Below are 17931 nucleotides of genomic sequence, written 5' to 3'. Positions count from 1 at the left end.
CTGTAAATGAATTGAAAATTTCCAATGGTCAGGTTTTTGAAATTGTGACTACTGGATAGGAAATGGGAGGAATTTCGCTCAACCCCCACCCACCTTTCAAGTTGGCTTGATAAACACCACACCTCTATCCAGTGAATCCTCATTTTCTTTTGCCGGCAGCTGCAACATTTCGTTTCGTCTACTACAGGCCCAACACATACATCGTATTATTTGCGTTTATTCCATGCCTCGTCATACCTCCAGTGACGACGATGTGGTCGCCACATTCTCTGAAGACCTTCGCAGCACACAAAAAGCGAAATATTCATCGCCGGCTTCCATGAGATTGGCTTCTCATAATAAGACTCGCGTGGCCTATTTCCACGACGAAGGCGTCGGCAACTATCATTACGGTGTAAGTAACCTCCTCCTGTGCAAAAATGGCTGAGTCGGTCATAACTCATTGTGTGGAATAAAAATGTAGGAACGACATCCAATGAAGCCGCATCGCTTAACGCTGACCAATCACTTGGTGCTCAAATATGGACTTCACAAGAAAATGGAGATTTTTCAACCCAGACGAGCGACAGACGACGAAGTATTAGAGTTTCATGCCGCCGATTATGTGGATTTTTTGAAAAGGTGGGTCTCCTTGGCCTTTTGGCTGCTAAAAAGTTAGCTGTTGATGCGAGTTCTTATTTTTTTTCTATGGTTCAGAGTCACGCCGGATAATGCAGAAGAGTTTGAAGATGTGTTCCAAAAGTTCAACGTAGGCGATGATTGTCCTATATTTGACGGCATTTACGATTTTTGTCAACGATACGCTGGCGCCACCATCGAAGCGTCCAGAAAACTGATTGCCAACGGTGCCGATATCTGTATTAATTGGTCTGGCGGTTTGCATCACGCCAAGAAGAGTGAAGCCAGTGGATTTTGCTATGTTAATGATATCGTACTAGGTATACTGGAACTATTAAGGTAAGACTTTTTTTTTGTCAGTGTCGAACTTTTTGTGATGATTCAAATGGCGTGGTGTGCCAGTAAGATTAACTGTGAGGGGTGACTTAACAGGTACTTTCCGCGTGTGTTATATATCGACATTGATATCCATCACGGTGACGGTGTGCAGGAAGCGTTCTATTCGACGGATCGAGTGATGACGGTATCGTTCCACAAGTATAATGGCGACTTTTTTCCAGGCACGGGGCATATTGACGAGATTGGAACGTCGTTGGGAAAATACTATTCTGTAAATGTGCCTCTACGAGATGGAATTGATGACGATGCATACGTTTGGCTCTTCAAGGAAGTCATTGATGCGGTGATTGGCACGTTTCAGCCTTCGGCCATCGTACTTCAATGTGGTGCGGATTCTTTGGGATGCGATCGTTTGGGATGTTTCAACCTGAGTATTGAAGCGCACGGACGGTGCGTGCAAATAGTCAAGGACTTCCAGATCCCTCTTCTTGTGGTGGGTGGAGGAGGTTACACAGTCAGAAACGTGGCACGATGCTGGACATACGAAACATCGGTTCTGGTTGATACAACGCTTTCCGATGACCTGCCACCGAACGAATACATTGACTTTTTCAAACCGGATTACAAGCTTCATCCCCATCTTTCGGGTCGCGTAGAGAACCAAAACGATCGAACGTATCTTTTAAAAGTGCGCGAACGTGTCATGGAACAGTTACGGTACCTGGATGCGGCTCCCAGTATTCAGATGCAAGAGATCCCACCGGATATCCAGGGATTCCTGGACGGCGATGAGGAACTGGAAGACGAAGAAGATGACTCGGAAATAGGCAAGGATACACGACGTACGGGAGGCCGTGTCATTGCCGAAGGCGAATGGTTTGAAGACGACGAAGATAATGAAGGAGAAGCGAGAGATTCGGTGTGGGACAAGGGCATGGGGATGGATATTGATGTGTAGAAAGCATCGCCGACTTTCCATCTTTCTGTCATGACTTGACAAATATTCTCCACAGTCTGTGTGGAGTTTCCCTGATTTGTTTCCCTTTTTACAATGGGGTCCATTCCTTTTTTTTTCATTCTTCCTTTTCTTTTTTTAACCCTCCATTATTCTTTCGTCTCCCTTCTTATTTCCTCTAATTATCTTTCAATTTTTTCATTGAATTCTGTATCATATTTTCATGCAAAAGAAAAAACGAATAAGAGCGTCGTATATATACATAAATCTACTCATTTTCTACGGTTGATCAAAACAATGCCACGATAGAAATTTTTTGATTTGCACCGTCAGATCAAGAAAAAAATCCCATAGAAATTTGATACCCAAAAAAAAAAGGAAGAGAATAAAAAAAGAGATAGAAAGAGAGGAGCCGATTTAAACAGCATGATGGTTTGGAGACGGAATTACCGGCATCCCGTCAGGAACGAATTCTGGAGATGATGGTAAGAGGGGTTTCGACTTTGACAAAGTGTGTTGGATAAATGGATGATGGAGAGAGGATAAAACCGAAAAGATATCCAAGAGACAGTAGGCATCGCTCGCTACAAATGTGGGGTTAATATTTCGTTCCTCAATATCGAGAAGGAAAACATTGGTCAGTCTTTTTTTTCTTTACCGGCATACTGAATCTGCTCTTCGCTTAATGGACGTTGTTCCCAGTTGCTCAATTGCTGCTTTTTGTTCATTTTGACGTTTAAAAAGGTCGATACCACGCCACCCAACCCGCCAGCAATAGGTAAGCCCTGGGGATCTTTGCAGCCCGGCGGATACGACCTCAATGTCTTGAAATCGTGTAAACCAGCTACTTTCCAATCCTTAAGACTTGGTATAGATACTGCCAGCGTGGCAAAATCGCCATCAAAATCGTAAGCTAAAAGCCAGAGGATTTAGAATTTGTTTCATCTAAATGCACCGTCCGCGCATTCCTTTACCTAGTTTGATAATATCGCTGTTTTCAAAAAGTCGCTGAAGGATATCCTTGGTCATCAACCAAAGCGGTGCATTCCATGAGTGATGCATGATGGTGAGGTCGAGTAAAAAGGCATATCCGTTATGGGAGGCAATCTGCATCAAGGCCGTTTTGATGGGCCTGTTTCTCGCAAACTGAGGCACCCATTCGGTGTCGAGGCCAATCAAGTGCGACTGGCGAAGGATCTCATCCATATGCATCAAGGATTCGTACGTTTCGACAAAAATAACTTGAACGTGAGGAGGCATGGTATAATAAATCACGGGTGTAGGTGAACCGCTGTCGGAATGCTTGGACGGACTAAAACTGCTACGATGACGCGACAATTGCTCTCCTTTAATGGATCCCACCAGCCGATCTTGCAGAGGCAACGTCTGATAGCGACAGAAGAAATGTTGTTGGTGTAATTTGGCAGCAAAGAAGGCCGGAGCGATATTATCGCCGACATCGATCAGCTCTTTAATGGCGAGTTTGGCCAGGGCGGGATCTTCACTGGCCACAAGCTCAATCAAACCATTAAAGTTGGAACTTCCTGCGATGGAGTAATCGTTTTCGTCCATTTGCTGTTTGGCCCTTTGAGCCACCAACCATCGTAACGAGCCGTAACGCTGTGATAGCCAAAGAAAGTAAGACTCTCGTTCGGGTAACTGCATATCTTGAACAAGTCTTTTGCCACAATTGATCATTTCCTTTTGGAACCGCCGATCCTTTAACCTCTGCAGAGGCAGCATCATGTCCTCCTCGGGTTCAGTGGATTTTAAAATGTCTTTTTTAAAGCCATACACTGTGAGTGTGAGCGTGAAAGAAAACATATTGGAGGGGGAAAATTTTTGTTACCTTCTGATATAATTTCCAAGGACCCGGTAAAGTTATAACGTAATTGGGTATCGATAAAGTGGAGAAGTTTTCGCTGTAAATCCGGACGTGGGCCAACATACAACGCAAGCATGGCTCCTTGACCGTACATGAAAAATTGTTCGGCGAGGGTTTCGATTTTGAACTGATTGTACAGATTCAGCTTTTGCATGCAGAGGACTGCTTCGTTGTAATTTGCATGATGAATCAATTGTTGACACAAGCGCACGCCGTCGTCTTGGAATTCTCCGCCTTCACTGAGTAACGGTACGAGTTGGAATACGTTGAGTGCGTAATACACGAGGATGGGTGTAGGAATGCTGTACAGCAAGCCGATGCAGGCTTCCTGATGTTTCCTGCTGAGCGTATACTTGATGGTGACTTCAGGCGAAACATCGATCAGTTGAGCAAGTGAAATAATAGGCATCGATTCGTCTTCATCCACTTCATTGTCGTCATGATCGTGATTCTCCTCATCACTGGAGTCATCATCATCATTCGCTCCCTCGTCCATCTTTTCATCATTCTCTTCTTCTTCTTCTTCTTCTTGTTTCCTATTGTCATTGCCATCATTATTATCATCATCATCCATATCGTCCAGAGAAATCAGATTGGGCATTGAACTGGGCGTGTCTTGAAATGAAATGAGATCGGGTTCTTCCTGCTGCGATCTATGTTGCTTTAACTTGCTTGGTGCCATAGTCAAGAATCGATCCAAAGCATTTAGTAAGGCTTGCGCCAACAGTCGTCGAAATTTGGCAGAAAAATCCTTGTTGTCTGTGTGATGAGCAAAATGCAGGGCCAACCGTTGAAGAAATTGCTGTCAGCAGGTGGAAAAAGAAAAAAAGAAGCTCTTAGCAGATAAAGAAAAAATACCAAGGCAACTGTCACTCCCACTTACCACAATGAAACTGCATGGATCGCCGCATTCGTCCAATTGATTTACCATTCTCGCTTCAATATAAAAAGGAGGTGTCTCTATTTCTCGGATGCAAAGGTACGTTTCGGAATTCTTGTAAACGTCGACGAGTCGGGTGACCAGTCGCTGGGCATCCATGGTCTTGCATATTTCGGCAAGCTCTTCATTGGACAGATAGTTGGCATCGACTGCTGCTGTGGATGGAACGGGGGATGGTGGCAATGGCTTGCTGGTAGTGGCCTTGGCTGTCAATAAAGCCGACCTCGGCAACGCTGCGCGAACGGTGCGAATAGCGGCTGCGGAAAGCTTGGGCTTGGTTCTCGCTTTCAATTTGGGTATATCCGACTCAGTGGCCGTAGAGGAGATGATCCACTCATCTTCTGAAGATTCAGAATCCTTGTCATTCATATCCGGCGCACTTGTTCAACGAGGGGATTGTTAACTCGAGGAACAACTAGAAAAGCCCTTGTCGTCTCGTGACGCGGTTGGAAATAGAGAAAAAAAAAGTGGGTTGGCAAGGCACCCAACGATTTCGCTTTCCTCCAATGAAAACCTACTTTCGAAAACTTTATTCTTTGGCTCGCTTAGAACGAACTGAGAGGACACCTTTGAACAAGAGATTCGCATCTACTTTTTTTTTGCGCCATCAAGTCGTGGCTAGCATGGAGATTACTGACATGGGCATCTCGAAAACAAGGGGTACGAAACAGTAACCATAGCGAGTTGCTGCTGGAAACATAATGAAAATGATAACAAGCATAAAAAAAGAGATTATACAATATTCATTATTTCAAAATAGATCAGAGAGATGCATCATGCCCTGTTGCAAAAGACAAATAAACAAGAAGAAGAAGGAAAAAAAATGCTGGCGGCTGTGTTTGTACAATAATGCGTACCATAAGTAAGACATGTGTGTGCGATTGTGTGTGTGTGTGTGTGTAATGTGTAGAAAAATGCTGGGAGCCAGCAGAGCATGCTGTAGGATATCAAAGAATTTTCCAGGATGCTGAGCATCTATCATGGGAAAAAGGGATAAAAAAGGAAATAATAATAAGCCCTGCATTCGGCAGGAATGGAGGGAAAAGGTCGACTGACATTTATCGTTGATTGTTGGTCTTCTTATCATATTCATCCAGTCGGGAAGCTAGACGTTGGAAGAACCGAGTACTGATACTGGGTTCACTTCCATTGCGACTGGTCGTGAACGCTCGGGGAGGAATGCCTCGCGTAATGAAACTGGTGGCCGGCATGGTGCCCATACCAAGTCCGTCGGAACTGAAACTGTTGAATCCTGTCAAAAAGTTGGCCGGTCGCAAGGTATTGATGGGCACCGACGTCGATGGTCCCGTTTGTGACGTGGCCACACTTGTCACTGAACCGTAATCGGTGTCGTTGGCAACGCGATCCTTCTTGGAGGAGGAAAACAGCGTTGATACCGTGGACGAACTTGTGCTCGTCGATAAACTCACCGACCCATTGTCATAGTCCGACAACAGATATTTAAGCCCTTCCTGGGATTTTTTTCGATCCGCCGTGATCGATTCCGCCGTGATGATGCGATGCCGAATCTCATTTCGCAAGGTCAAATTACGCTCAATTTCCTTTTGCATTTCGTGTCGGAATTCAGCAGAAAATACAGCTCCCTAAAAAAAACCAACCCAGTTATTGAATCAGATCACCTCCACCCGACAGTGGCGTATTGCCCTGTGTGTCTCTCTACCTTTGTAATTTCGGTATCTTTACTTGCAACGCTGTTATCCCACGCCGATGAAGCTGTCGACAATCCATTACTCAGCGAATCGTCATCCGATAATCGGGGTTCACTCAGGTTGTGGATGATATCCTGCGCTTGTTCGAGCAAAGATGCATATTCTTTGGCTTGAGCTACCATAGCGGTTAGTCGCTCTTCACACTCCAATTGTTGATGCTCCAATTCGGCTATCCGTGCGCGTAATTGATCGTTTTCCGCCACGATCTAAAAAAGAATGATCAGTGCCGCAAAAAAATCGATAGCAAGCCAATTCTGAGGCAGGCACGAACCCTTGAAAGATCGGTTTGAATATTTTTGACGAGATGGGATGTATTTGAGCTCGACTGCTTCTGATTGGTCAACGCCCTCTCCAGCAGTAATTGCAAATTGGTATTCATTTCTCGGGTCGTTGCTAATTTATGCTCTACTTCAGCTGTTTTAAAAATAATAAACTGTCAATAAGCATTTGTTTCTTGAACTGTTTCCCATTTTGCTCCTTCGAAACCTACCAAGACGCTTTGCATACATGCTGACTCTTGCTCTGGAATCGACCTGCATTTGGTTATATCCTCGTCCATTTAGTAAAATCAATGTGATTTCTGGTTGATTTTTTTGTAAAAGAAACTAGTGGTGGGGATCTCCGCCATTGCATTACCATTTCTGAAGCCATGTCATTGAGTTGGGCGGATAATCCGTCCATTTCTTTACGAAATTTGGTTAGTTCTCGGCGGGCTTGATCGAGTTCTTGGGTAAGCTGAATATGATCTTCGTCCGAGGAGGGAGTTGGGAGGGCTGTGTTCAAGTCGTCGTGAAAGCGACTCATCTTGTCGGCATCCTGGCATCGACAGGATGTGTGTAACTGCAAATCATCCCGGAGCATTTGGTTTTCACGTTCTAAATGCGCCAGCTGATAAGGGGTAAAAAAGAAAACCATGAGTTAAAAAAAGGCTCAGGCGTGAAAGAAGGCGAAGGTTGAAAAGTGAGTTTACTTTGATATGGATGGCTTCGTTTGTCTCTGAAATGACTAGTCCCAATCGTGCTGCTACGTCCAAATCGTTGGCGATACTCTGTCGTTCTCGTTCTTTTCGGATGACGAGTTGTCGCAATGTTTCAACGTCATCGATGGCGTTGATCTCCTTTACAAAAGACGGTTTATCTGTCATTATGGTCAGCTTCAATGAGCTGCATAAATGTATGTTGGGGTACCTTCGGGGGTTACGCCAAGACGAGCAAGACACGGCTCCAAATCCTGCGGCATGTCATGGGTCATTCTAAGTAACCAATTCGTGAGTCTCTCGGCCAATAAAGTCTCTTTTTACTGGTCTCGTTATTTCATACCGTCTAATACTGAAGAGAAAAAGGGAAACTCAGAGACTAAATCTAAACAATCTAAAATCAAATCTGGGGAAATTAGCGATTTTGTAAATCACATGATCTACACCAAGTTAAAACCTTCTTTTTATCTTTCAACCATGCCTCGCTGCCCACTTTCACGATAATAGGCGAAATAATCAGCAGCAAGATGCCGTTTGCGCCAGTTACTGTCAAACAGAGCATCGTCGTCTATCAAACAAAAATGTGAGTAGAGCTCTTTTTGAAGAAAGGTGGTGGATGATGTCGATCTGGGTGTTCTGTTGCATCATTTAGTTTGGTTTTTCTGTCAGTTATACTGCGTATCATATGCCCTTTGATTCTCTTCAGTTTTCGATGATCGAATGATACATGAGCAGATATGCTTCGATCTATGAATTCATGCATTGACTATGGTTTCATCCATGGGAAATCCACATATTTTCGTCTTCAATTTTTTCTTTGTCTCTGATTTACCTCTCTCTAGAGTAAGGCTTTCCCATGTAGCTAATCGAACGATATTGCTCATCATTCATGCATCCTTAGGTGACTATTGTTTCGTCCGGGGGAAATCCACATATATTTTGTCTTCGTTTTTTTCTTTTTTCTTTGGTTTTCTCCTCTATCTTCTGTTTACCTGAATATCCCTCACTATCATTGCATCCCCTCGCATCCATCATCCATCATCCAGACTATGTTTTTTCTCGCGTGTATCTGTAACCGGTCAAGTCGATTATTATCAAAAAGGTACCTTTTGTGTGGTGTGACTATTGGTTTTTCGACAAGAAAAAACTCACGTTCTTTTTTCTCTATCCTTTCTTTAGCTTTTGGTTTTCTCTCCGGTTTTCTTTTCGCCCTGGCAAAGCCATCCATCCCTCCAAATCTTTCTACTTTGTTCGCGCACCAAATGTGGCCAATCCGGTTTCAGTCGTCAAAGGGCATCGTCAGTGGTTTGACTCTCTTTTCCATCGGAAAACACTTACGCTTGACTTCACCTGGATTACTTCCCATGGTATTGTCTTGATATTTCTTCCCGACCATTTTATTTTTGTAGTTTGTAGTATTTCGATAGACCTTCTTGCAGTCCTTTCCTCCTTGTTTTCCCCACGGGGTTTTTAGGGGGTTTTTACAGACGCATCTATTATTTTACTTTTAATATTTGTATCGCTTCTTTTTTTTTGGTCGGGAAACTCTGGATATCTGCTGCATCGAATAACAAAAGGTAAATATCTTGACAACATTTGAATCAATTAAAGAGCTTACTAACTCATTTTTTTTAAAATACCCAATAACCTTGCGCGGGACAGGACGGAGGGGGGCAATAAGTGCTGCTGCACACATGTTGGGAAATCATGACTGTACGGTATGCCAGAGTATTGACATTAGTATATCAAAGTTCCATCAAGAGTCTCGCTCAGGTTATGCCGTATTGCGTTAGGTTTTGTCTGACGAATGTCGCTCAATGGGTGCGACGTCCAGTAGCAGGTGGCATCCATTGCACAGTGGGTGTACGGCTTGTTAGAAGGAAAAGAAAGAAATGACCTGGTGGGCCCGAAAAGCGCTGAAATTGTAAAAGCACGAACCTTGTTGACGCGGATAAGGTTTCTCCTTTTATAAATATTATGATGCTTTGCTTAGGACATTCTGTTGACAAAACCAAAGGATACCCATACAATTTTGTTAACCATGTCGCGTTGCTGCTGCAGTTTCTTTATATGGGCAAACTATCGAACATCTACTTTTTCATTATTCCATATTCGCAAGTGAAGACGCGAGAACAATGGCACCTTCCTATTTCCTACCTTGTCGTCAAGGCTAAGCTTCATATAGCCTTTGGGGGCGCCTGTCCAATGAAACGTCAAAACCTATCACGTACCCAGTGTCCCCATGTCCAGTACCCGATACTCAGAGGCTGATGTATTCTACCCTCCAATCTTGCGAACCATGCAATAATATTATCAGCTTTTGAGTTGGGAGCAAACAAATAAAACGGGTCTTAATACGTAACTAAGTAAAGAAAAAGTCAATGGTTCATAACCTCCATTGTTATATGTGAATGTCGCTGTTTAAATCTTGGAGGGCACCTTTTTTTGGGCTTTTCGTGGCAAAATTAGAGCCAAGGTGCTTCAACTCTCCAAAGAAACATGCAATGGCGCGTCATTATCCTACTTGTCGCCGGGATTTCCATGATATATTTTGTTAGTCTTTTGCAGATTCCACCGTATGCTCAACCACTCAAATTACAACCGCAAAGCTCAGCTCAACTGTTACCTGTGCATCCTGATGAAGTGATTCTGACAACCGCACACGATTCACTATATTTGACATCGCTATGGTTCAACACACCCGCCAACGAACCCTCAATAGACCCCCATTCCTCCAATCTACGCAAGTCTCAAGTTGTAGGTAGGATAGTTTTTCGATCGGTCCACACTGACAAAGAATCCCACAATTCTCATCGAATGCCACGGTTTGAACTTACACAGGCTCCGTCCGTCAATACAGGATATCACACCACTCGCTGTCATCACCGAACACGCAAGGTTGGATGGAGATGGTCTCGGTCGTGTATCAATGTATTCATTTTTTTGGCTCATAGGTGCATGGACGCAAACCGTGCAGCATGAATTGCCAGGCCCGATTTTGAAAGTTTCCACTCCACCGCCAAGCTCAGATCGTCCTACCGACATTCAATTGGCCGTCCTCTATTACGAATTGGAAAATGAAAGTTACACATTGATAGTGAGAGTATACTATCTGCTGCAAGACCTTTCTGTACAATACAAAGATCTGCAATTACCGGGCCAACTGTGGCCTGTCACTTTTTCCATTGAGGACAACTGCATCATATATTCACGGTAACACCAATTTTCTTCATGTCGATTTGTGGTGGATCCCGTCTCATTCACGCTCATGCAATATAGAGACCCTGATACGCATCGATTTTGGGTTCTTCCTCTGCCTGCCAATCTCACCTCCGTTCCACATTCCCAAAACGCTGAGAGGATTCGCTTGACCTCTAGCCAACCCGGACCCCCCATAGAAAGTAAGCTTGCGGAGATCCGTCGATTGATTATCCAATACTGACCCGACTATCCACAGGATGGCATCAACCAGCAGGCACTGAAACGTACCATGGCATGCTATCTAGACTGTATTCCAAGTAAGACACCTCACCGCCCATTATTTTCTTTGCGTGGTCGTCCGCCTAACTTGCAGTGACCCTCCTTAGATCATCCACATTTCGCGTATTTGTGCTAGACGTACATACCACTTCGCTGCTTCACCACATCAATGCCAGCCTGTTTGATCATATTCCTCATCCCCAGTCAACTTCTCAAAACTTGTGGGATAAGCGTTACTCACGTTATCTCTCTGTAAGTCGCTTTCCGTCTCATGCCATGAATAGCACTTATGTATAAACTGCAGGAAGACGTCTATATGGATGTATCTATCGAACATATGGCATACGTTGACTATGCTCACTTTCACCATGAAAGAGTCAAGATCAATCCTCCCGCCCTTCCTTCATGTACGTCTAAACCTTTTTTTTTTTTGTCCATAACACGCTAAATTTGCTCGCATTCCATGACTTAGCCCGATCCAATGACGAGAAAACCCTGGTGACCCATGTTATCAAAGATACGATATTGACCCTCGACTATTCCGATCGTCTGGATCTAGTGCAGTCGGACAACACGGAAAAGTATAAAGTGTATCGAGATACACAGGGCCAGACGCTGGATGAGTTCTTCTTCTGGTCCGAAACCACGTTAAATTCAGGAAGTGATTACTACATTAGTGATATTGTTGGATTGCACATCAATGCCGAGGGTGACATTCTGGTTGCTTGGACTGACGACAACACAGTCTACATTCTGAAGCGTGGCGAAGCCGATCGTCGGACCGACGATACCTCCTCCTCATGGACAAGTGATAACGTATACGAATCTATCCAAAAAAGTCTGGGGGGAAAATCATCCAACTCTGTCATTCCAATGGAATGGCGGATTCGGATGGTCATCGATCCCACCGAAATTAACTCCGTAGTAGGTACTGTTACATAACCGCACGACCAGTTAGACTCACCATCCCCTTAGCCAATTGCAGCTGCCATGATCCTGTCCAAAAACGACGACACAGCATCACACCTACCCCGAAATTATCTTTGTAACTGTCTATGGACTGGCCTGTATTCATCAACATTTGACGCATTAACCATCAACCCTATTCGTTAGTTTTGGCCCTTCAAAATGGAGCCATCCTTTCCTATCTACTGGACGAAGTGCAAGAAGTCAAAATAGTAACATTTTATTCATTTTTGCGCGACCGACTGGAGATTTGGATGCGTAAGTAAACCCCATTAAAATCCCACGAGAAAAAGACCAATGACTGAACCAATCTGTTGCGCAGCCATGGCCATGATTGTTGCTGCTTTTGTAAGGAACGAACGGAATATGTACGCCCAACTGGCATAAATAAGGAAGTAAGGGTAACCGAAAAAAGAAAAATTGAGGAGGGAATATTTAGAAAAAAAAAAAAGAGGTATACACAACAGTATGCTTTGATACATATAAACATATTGCAACTATTATTATATGCATGGGGAATCGTTATTATTTTTTATACATGGGGAAACCTCATCCAAGTAACGGAGCGGTTTCGTCGTCCGTATCGTCATGATGATCGGCAGGAGAATGAGTGGCATTTCGTCCAAGGGATGGTTTCGCGGTATTTTCCTTTGACTTGTTGGAAGTTGTACCAAGCAGAATAAATATGGACGCACAAAACAGGATAAAAGCAAACAGTATCAGGATTATATAATTAAGCCACAAGATACAAACAACCACCATCGTCGATGGATAGATCGTCGTAGGAAACCGGTGGCTGTCTGTGTTGAACAAAACGTGGGTCCCTATAAAACACCATGATGCAAAAAATCATCAACACCTTTCAGCTCTCTCTCTTTCTTTCTTTGCTTTTATGTCAATTGCGTTTTTGCTTACCGAACGACGCCCAGCCGATTTGAAGCACAAAAATTAGACAGCCCAACCGGCTTAACCACAGACTGCCATTCCTACGGTGCCCGCTTTCACAACTGTTTTCCAGCTCACTGATCGCCATGTCGCCGTGAAAACTGTCCAATTCCCCGGTCTCCCAGCTGGGCCGTGGACGATGACAGCAGCATGTCGCAAATACAAGAATGACCGTGATGAGCGACGACACAATGGCCCCCGCCAGAAAACTTGCATATTGTATACCCTCGGCTGAGAACTGGCGCCAATCCTGGGTTTCATTCATCTCATATTTCAGTACGTCACTTAGCGTTTGCACACTGATAGTGATGTTGTAGATATTAAGAGGCAACAGCGAGATAAGGGACAGCACAAGCCCTATAATGCCGACAAATCCCAACGATAGGCCTACAGACGTCGGAATAACGCTGTGTTGCTTGCTGTTCACCATATTAACTTGAAGAATGCAATGATAAAAAATAAAATAAAATAGAGAGAGAGAGAGAGAGGAAGCACACACACCGGAAAAAAAAACAGTGGACGAGAGTGAAGAAGGAAATATGCGCATCTCCACTTTTTTTTTATTTTGTGCCCTGCACCCTTTTTTTTCGTGCCAGCTTTTCAAAGCCCGGCCATCAGATCTTGCAAATAAGGATTTGCTTCCATCTCATGCTTATACTTGTTCTTGATATCACGAACCCGTTGCAGTAGCATGTCATGATCCAGTGACTCCATGTTGTCCACACTGGCAATTTCTTGAATCATCTTTTGAACAAGCGCGGTACCGTCCTAGATTCATTGATTGTTGGTTTTATGCAAATATATCGCTTATTGGCTTGCCATGTCCAGCTTACCTTGACGCTGTCACCCTTGTGCTTTTTCGACTCTTCATCTACGTCTGTTATTTCCCATTTGTCAGGAACCTCTTTTTTTTCTGATACAGCGGTATCTTGAGACACTCACTTGTACTATCTTCCAGCTCGGCTGCTTTTCGTTTAGCCAGTTTCACAACGGTAACAGGAAAGTTGGCCAACTCCGCGACATGGATACCGAAACTTTGATCGCACACGCCTGCACAAGAAAATATTAGAGAAAAAAGCCCAACTTTCGAAGCTTAACTGGTTTTAGACTCACCTTCATTGACTTTGTACAGTAGCGTGATATTTCGGTCACTGTCTCCTTCGTTACCGACGTGAACGGCCACGTTCAAATTCTTCACATGCGGTACATTTTCACCGAGCGCCGTCAATTCATGAAAATGCGTAGCAAATAAACAGTATGCCCTGATTTGGGTGGCAATATGTCTTTGATGGCCGAAAAAAAAACCGTCGAGAAAATAACCAACAACAAACTTTTTGCATCAGCTGATCTGCTTTTGGCAATGGGGGAAATTCATTGTCGGACTTACTCTGAAATTGCCCATGCCAAACCGAATCCGTCGTAAGTGCTTGTACCTCGTCCAAGCTCGTCGATAATAATTAGCGAATGTTTGCTTGCAGACTAGACGCATTTCAAAAAAAAAAATTGTCGCATGAAGCCCCATCATTTTTCTCACAAATCCGTACTAACTTTTTTCTGGTTGTTACCTTTAGAATCGTCGCGGTTTCCAACATCTCCGCCATAAATGTCGAAACTCCCTTGAGTTGGCTGTCTCCGGCTCCGACACGGGCCAGGATGGAATCAAATATGCACAGCTTTGCTTCCGTACAGGGGACGAAGCAACCCACTTGAGCCATCAGGGCAATAACGCCAATCTACAGATCCATCCGTCATTAAACTGGGGTCTGCCATGGCCATTGTTTCTGAAAAAAGATGTTCTTACCTGTCGAATGTAGGTGGATTTGCCACCCATATTAGGGCCGGTAATAATCTGAAACTCGGATTGATCTTTGCGAGAAAGAAAAAAAAAAAAAGTAGACCGTGGTAAGTCGAACAGTTTGTACAATCGAAATGGCAGGATCCTTACTCCTTGTAATTTCCACGTCATTTGGAATAAAGTTCACTTCGTCCTGCACCTCTAAACAAGGATGTCTTGCGTCTTGGAGATGCACATTGCCTTGTCCTGTCGAGATCCGTCAGCTTTTTATGTATGATTTTCGACTATTTTGACATTTTACCCATTGGTCGGATATCGGGACGAATGTACGGAATAGGCGCCATGATAGATACGTGAGCAAAGCTTTTGAAAGCAAAACGCCAAGTTAGCTTGCCATTTCCCCGGTCATCACCCACTTGTCTTTTTCAAATGCAATCCGCAACTCACCTCACCAACACATCCATGTGAGCCAGAACCCCACCGAGCAATTCGAGCACAGGACAATAGGTGGCTAGATTCATTATCATTTAAGTTGGCTGAACCTTTTTTTCCTTGCTTGGTATTCGGCATACGTACCAACGATATTGATCACTTCCTTGACGAGATCATTCTGTCGACGTTCGTAGGATGTGCCAAATTGCGTCAACTGGGTATTCAGATGTTTCATTTTACCCGTTGAAAAGTAGGTACCGGCCTTTTGTGTGGAGTATTCAATAAATTGGGGATCTTGGCGGATCACCGAGGCGTCCGCTCGTCCAATTCTCAAACAATAACCATAGAGACTGTGTTTCTCCAATTTCAACTTTTTCTCCGGATCCAACCCTAGCATCTCGGCGACCTACACCAACACATTAATAAGGAGTTCGTCACCCAGATTTTTTGGTTTTACCTCGAGGTGTTGGTTTTCTATCAGTTCCTTCAAGTCTGTAATCATTTCTCGAAGGTCTACGGGAGACAAGAAGAATTCAAATTAATAAGATTCGCATTGAAGAAATTGGCCCCGCTCCACCAAGAACGAGCAGGTGTTGTCATTCATGATACTTGCTCTTTAATTCATCGTCAAAATCGGATTTGATAATAAATTCATGGTCCTTGAGCGCATCCAGATCAATCGTTGTCTCTACCAATTCTTGCAGTTTCTCCAATTTGGCGATATATTCCTTGGATCGAGTGAGACATTGTTTTTTGCATAGATATCCAAATAAAAACTTACTTTGAGTTTGGAAGTATACATTTCGTTGATCAGGTTGCCCATGGCATCTGTGGGAGCATTGCATGCTTCAAGACACATCAACAGCGCAGGTAGTCGGATAACGACCTGATAAATTCTAACAACATCCTTTTATACCGAGAATGAGAAATTCAAATACCCTAGTCTTCAACTGGCCGCCAAAAACAACTCTGTAGACTCACTTGCAAATTGGCAATACCGCGCTGAAATCTTTTTGCCAGACGATGTAAATCCGGGACGGTTCGAAGGTGATCTTCTTGCAATGACTGTCGAAGTTCGGTATCTTTGTAAAATACTTCGACAATATCTTGGCGCTGAGCTGTAAAGAGAATCCCCCGGGGGCATGTTTCAGTTCCTGTAACCTTCCGCATCGTTGAATGAAATAGGAAACGTCAACTTACTGATTTCGTCGAGATTTAATAAAGGTTGTTTCAGCCATTGCGCTAATAATCGGCTCCCCTGAGCAGTTTTGCACTTGTTCAATAGACCGTATAAGCTCATGGACTTGTTGGAACCATCCTGTGGCCCTGGCATCAAATTCAAAGCACCGAGCGCTGACGCATCCAATCGCATATACTGGGATAAGTCGTGATGTCGAAGTTTGAATTGTTTGAAATTGTGCTCGTCGCTTAACAGCTAAAGGAATCCATCCCATTAATGATGGCTGTTGGCCTTGTCTTATCCGTGCTCCAACTTACCGAGAGATATTTGATGAGACATGCCACGGCAGGCATGGCCTGTTTCATTTCAAATTCCGCTACAGTAGTGCCAGTTGTTGTGAGTCATTCATGCGCGTTAGAACTATGGCCAAGTGAGCAACTTACGCAAAGCAGCACTGGATATTTCGCCTTCCAGAAGTCGGTTAAGATCTTGCTCAATATCTTTAGCATTGAAATCGTCTGTACAGTAGCCATACCAAGAAAAGACATGATCCATTAGTTAAGGGAACAGATAATAGAACTGGGCAATGGGCTTTTCAACGTTACTTTTTTTCCTGCTGGTCATAACCACGCCACAACGTTGCAATATATTTCGAATTTTGATCAGCTCATAGTCCTTTTCGGTTTCGTCAGCAGGTAGTAAGCACTCTTTCACACCCAGTTGGATGATAAGCGACTAGTGAGAAGCAATCAGTAACTGACGGTCGGCGTTCACTCCCCATGCCATCACTCACCTCGAAATTGGAATACAGTTCGTTATCGAGGAACTCGGCTATGCCTAATTCCTTGACGGTGGCATCTGCAAACGCCACCCCCACGACCTATCGTAATAAAAGTCAATCGGTTTTGTTCTTTCAGTAGATGGAGCTTTCTCCTGTTACCTTGTTTTCGTTGCTCGTAGCTAGTTTCACGGCCATCACCACCGGTGCGGCCGTCATATTCGAGTCAAGGAAGAGTAAATCTTCGACATCCTGGAGATTTCCGGGAGATGCTTTACGCGACAGTTCCCAATGAGACGAGTTCTTTTTTTGCGTCCAGATTTCGATGCGCTTCTGCTTGTTGAGTAACGCGTCTCTCAAAAACGATCCTGCAACACTGCTGGAAAGACTGGTGGTAGCAAGACCTCGGACAGCATCCCCTATAGCAAACTCGAATTAGCTTTGAAGGAAACCCCCCCCAATGTAGCTTATCCATGCTAACCTCCCCAATATTTCACTACTGATGTCGTCTTGTATACATGCTGTGCAATATAAAGGGCATTGTCGCCATGAAAGGTATAATATCTTTTCTGATTAGCGTCTCGTTCGAATAACCGAATGGTATCGCTGTCAGCCTAACATGACAAGATCAGTTTCAATAGCTCTCACTCCTGCATGTTACGCCGTTTCATACCTCGGTGAGTGATCGAAAGAACTTTACAAAGGTCTGCTGCTCAGGTTTGTCTAATAAAGTTTTTGGGTGAGGCAATGCTAAAATATTGAGCGATATTACATATTTTTTATCTACCAATATCCGGTATAGAATCTTTGGGTGATTGGTTCATGTTGATGGTGGTTAATGGACCTTGTTCGAGTCGCGTGAATTTCTTCAAACGCGTGCAGCTGTCACTTTCAACGCGCGAACCCACAGTC

At 43.9% G+C, this 17931-nt stretch overlaps 5 protein-coding genes across 5 annotated transcripts; 2 read left to right on the top strand and 3 right to left on the bottom strand.

Annotated features, from left to right (window-relative positions):
* Positions 1-2: 2 nt before the first annotated feature.
* BYT42DRAFT_575781 (uncharacterized protein) lies at positions 3-2160 on the top strand. Its single transcript, XM_051568992.1, has 4 exons — positions 3-394; positions 464-621; positions 697-957; positions 1051-2160. The coding sequence occupies exons 1-4, from the start codon at positions 224-226 to the stop codon at positions 1913-1915; spliced, it is 1455 nt and encodes a 484-aa protein (XP_051421534.1). The 5' UTR covers positions 3-223; the 3' UTR covers positions 1916-2160.
* A 390-nt stretch (positions 2161-2550) lies between these two features.
* BYT42DRAFT_499220 (uncharacterized protein) lies at positions 2551-7706 on the bottom strand (the record flags this gene model as incomplete). The annotated part of the gene is made up of 12 exons (XM_051564621.1): positions 2551-2825; positions 2887-3690; positions 3762-4322; positions 4404-4599; positions 4681-5116; positions 5905-6341; positions 6419-6673; positions 6739-6881; positions 6958-7000; positions 7104-7355; positions 7438-7604; positions 7655-7706. The coding sequence occupies 12 exons, from the start codon at positions 7704-7706 to the stop codon at positions 2551-2553; spliced, it is 3621 nt and encodes a 1206-aa protein (XP_051421533.1).
* A 2214-nt stretch (positions 7707-9920) lies between these two features.
* On the top strand, positions 9921-12315 carry BYT42DRAFT_575758 (uncharacterized protein). The gene is made up of 11 exons (XM_051568991.1): positions 9921-10204; positions 10285-10341; positions 10398-10656; positions 10723-10844; positions 10901-10961; positions 11031-11175; positions 11228-11330; positions 11396-11847; positions 11899-11968; positions 12037-12147; positions 12212-12315. Exons 1-11 carry the CDS (start codon positions 9943-9945, stop codon positions 12274-12276), a joined length of 1707 nt encoding a protein of 568 aa, XP_051421532.1. The 5' UTR covers positions 9921-9942; the 3' UTR covers positions 12277-12315.
* BYT42DRAFT_575754 (uncharacterized protein) lies at positions 12316-13372 on the bottom strand. Its single transcript, XM_051568990.1, has 2 exons — positions 12805-13372; positions 12316-12713 (listed from the first exon to the last, which is right to left on the bottom strand). Exons 1-2 carry the CDS (start codon positions 13262-13264, stop codon positions 12439-12441), a joined length of 735 nt encoding a protein of 244 aa, XP_051421531.1. The 5' UTR covers positions 13265-13372; the 3' UTR covers positions 12316-12438.
* A 1-nt stretch (position 13373) lies between these two features.
* BYT42DRAFT_575753 (muts domain V-domain-containing protein) lies at positions 13374-17888 on the bottom strand. The gene is made up of 24 exons (XM_051568989.1): positions 17807-17888; positions 17693-17742; positions 17501-17633; positions 17182-17438; positions 17035-17121; positions 16847-16976; positions 16685-16759; positions 16559-16617; positions 16262-16496; positions 16043-16179; positions 15843-15968; positions 15675-15789; positions 15519-15574; positions 15206-15467; positions 15077-15140; positions 14931-14992; positions 14780-14875; positions 14636-14700; positions 14400-14567; positions 14222-14313; positions 13948-14117; positions 13777-13884; positions 13668-13711; positions 13374-13602 (listed from the first exon to the last, which is right to left on the bottom strand). The coding sequence occupies exons 1-24, from the start codon at positions 17841-17843 to the stop codon at positions 13435-13437; spliced, it is 2796 nt and encodes a 931-aa protein (XP_051421530.1). The 5' UTR covers positions 17844-17888; the 3' UTR covers positions 13374-13434.
* Positions 17889-17931: the final 43 nt, after the last annotated feature.

Source organism: Radiomyces spectabilis, assembly GCF_025331425.1.
Source record: "Radiomyces spectabilis strain NRRL 2753 chromosome Unknown BYT42scaffold_9, whole genome shotgun sequence".
Taxonomy (NCBI): domain Eukaryota; kingdom Fungi; phylum Mucoromycota; class Mucoromycetes; order Mucorales; family Radiomycetaceae; genus Radiomyces; species Radiomyces spectabilis.
This window is presented reverse-complemented; position numbering and strand designations above follow the sequence as displayed.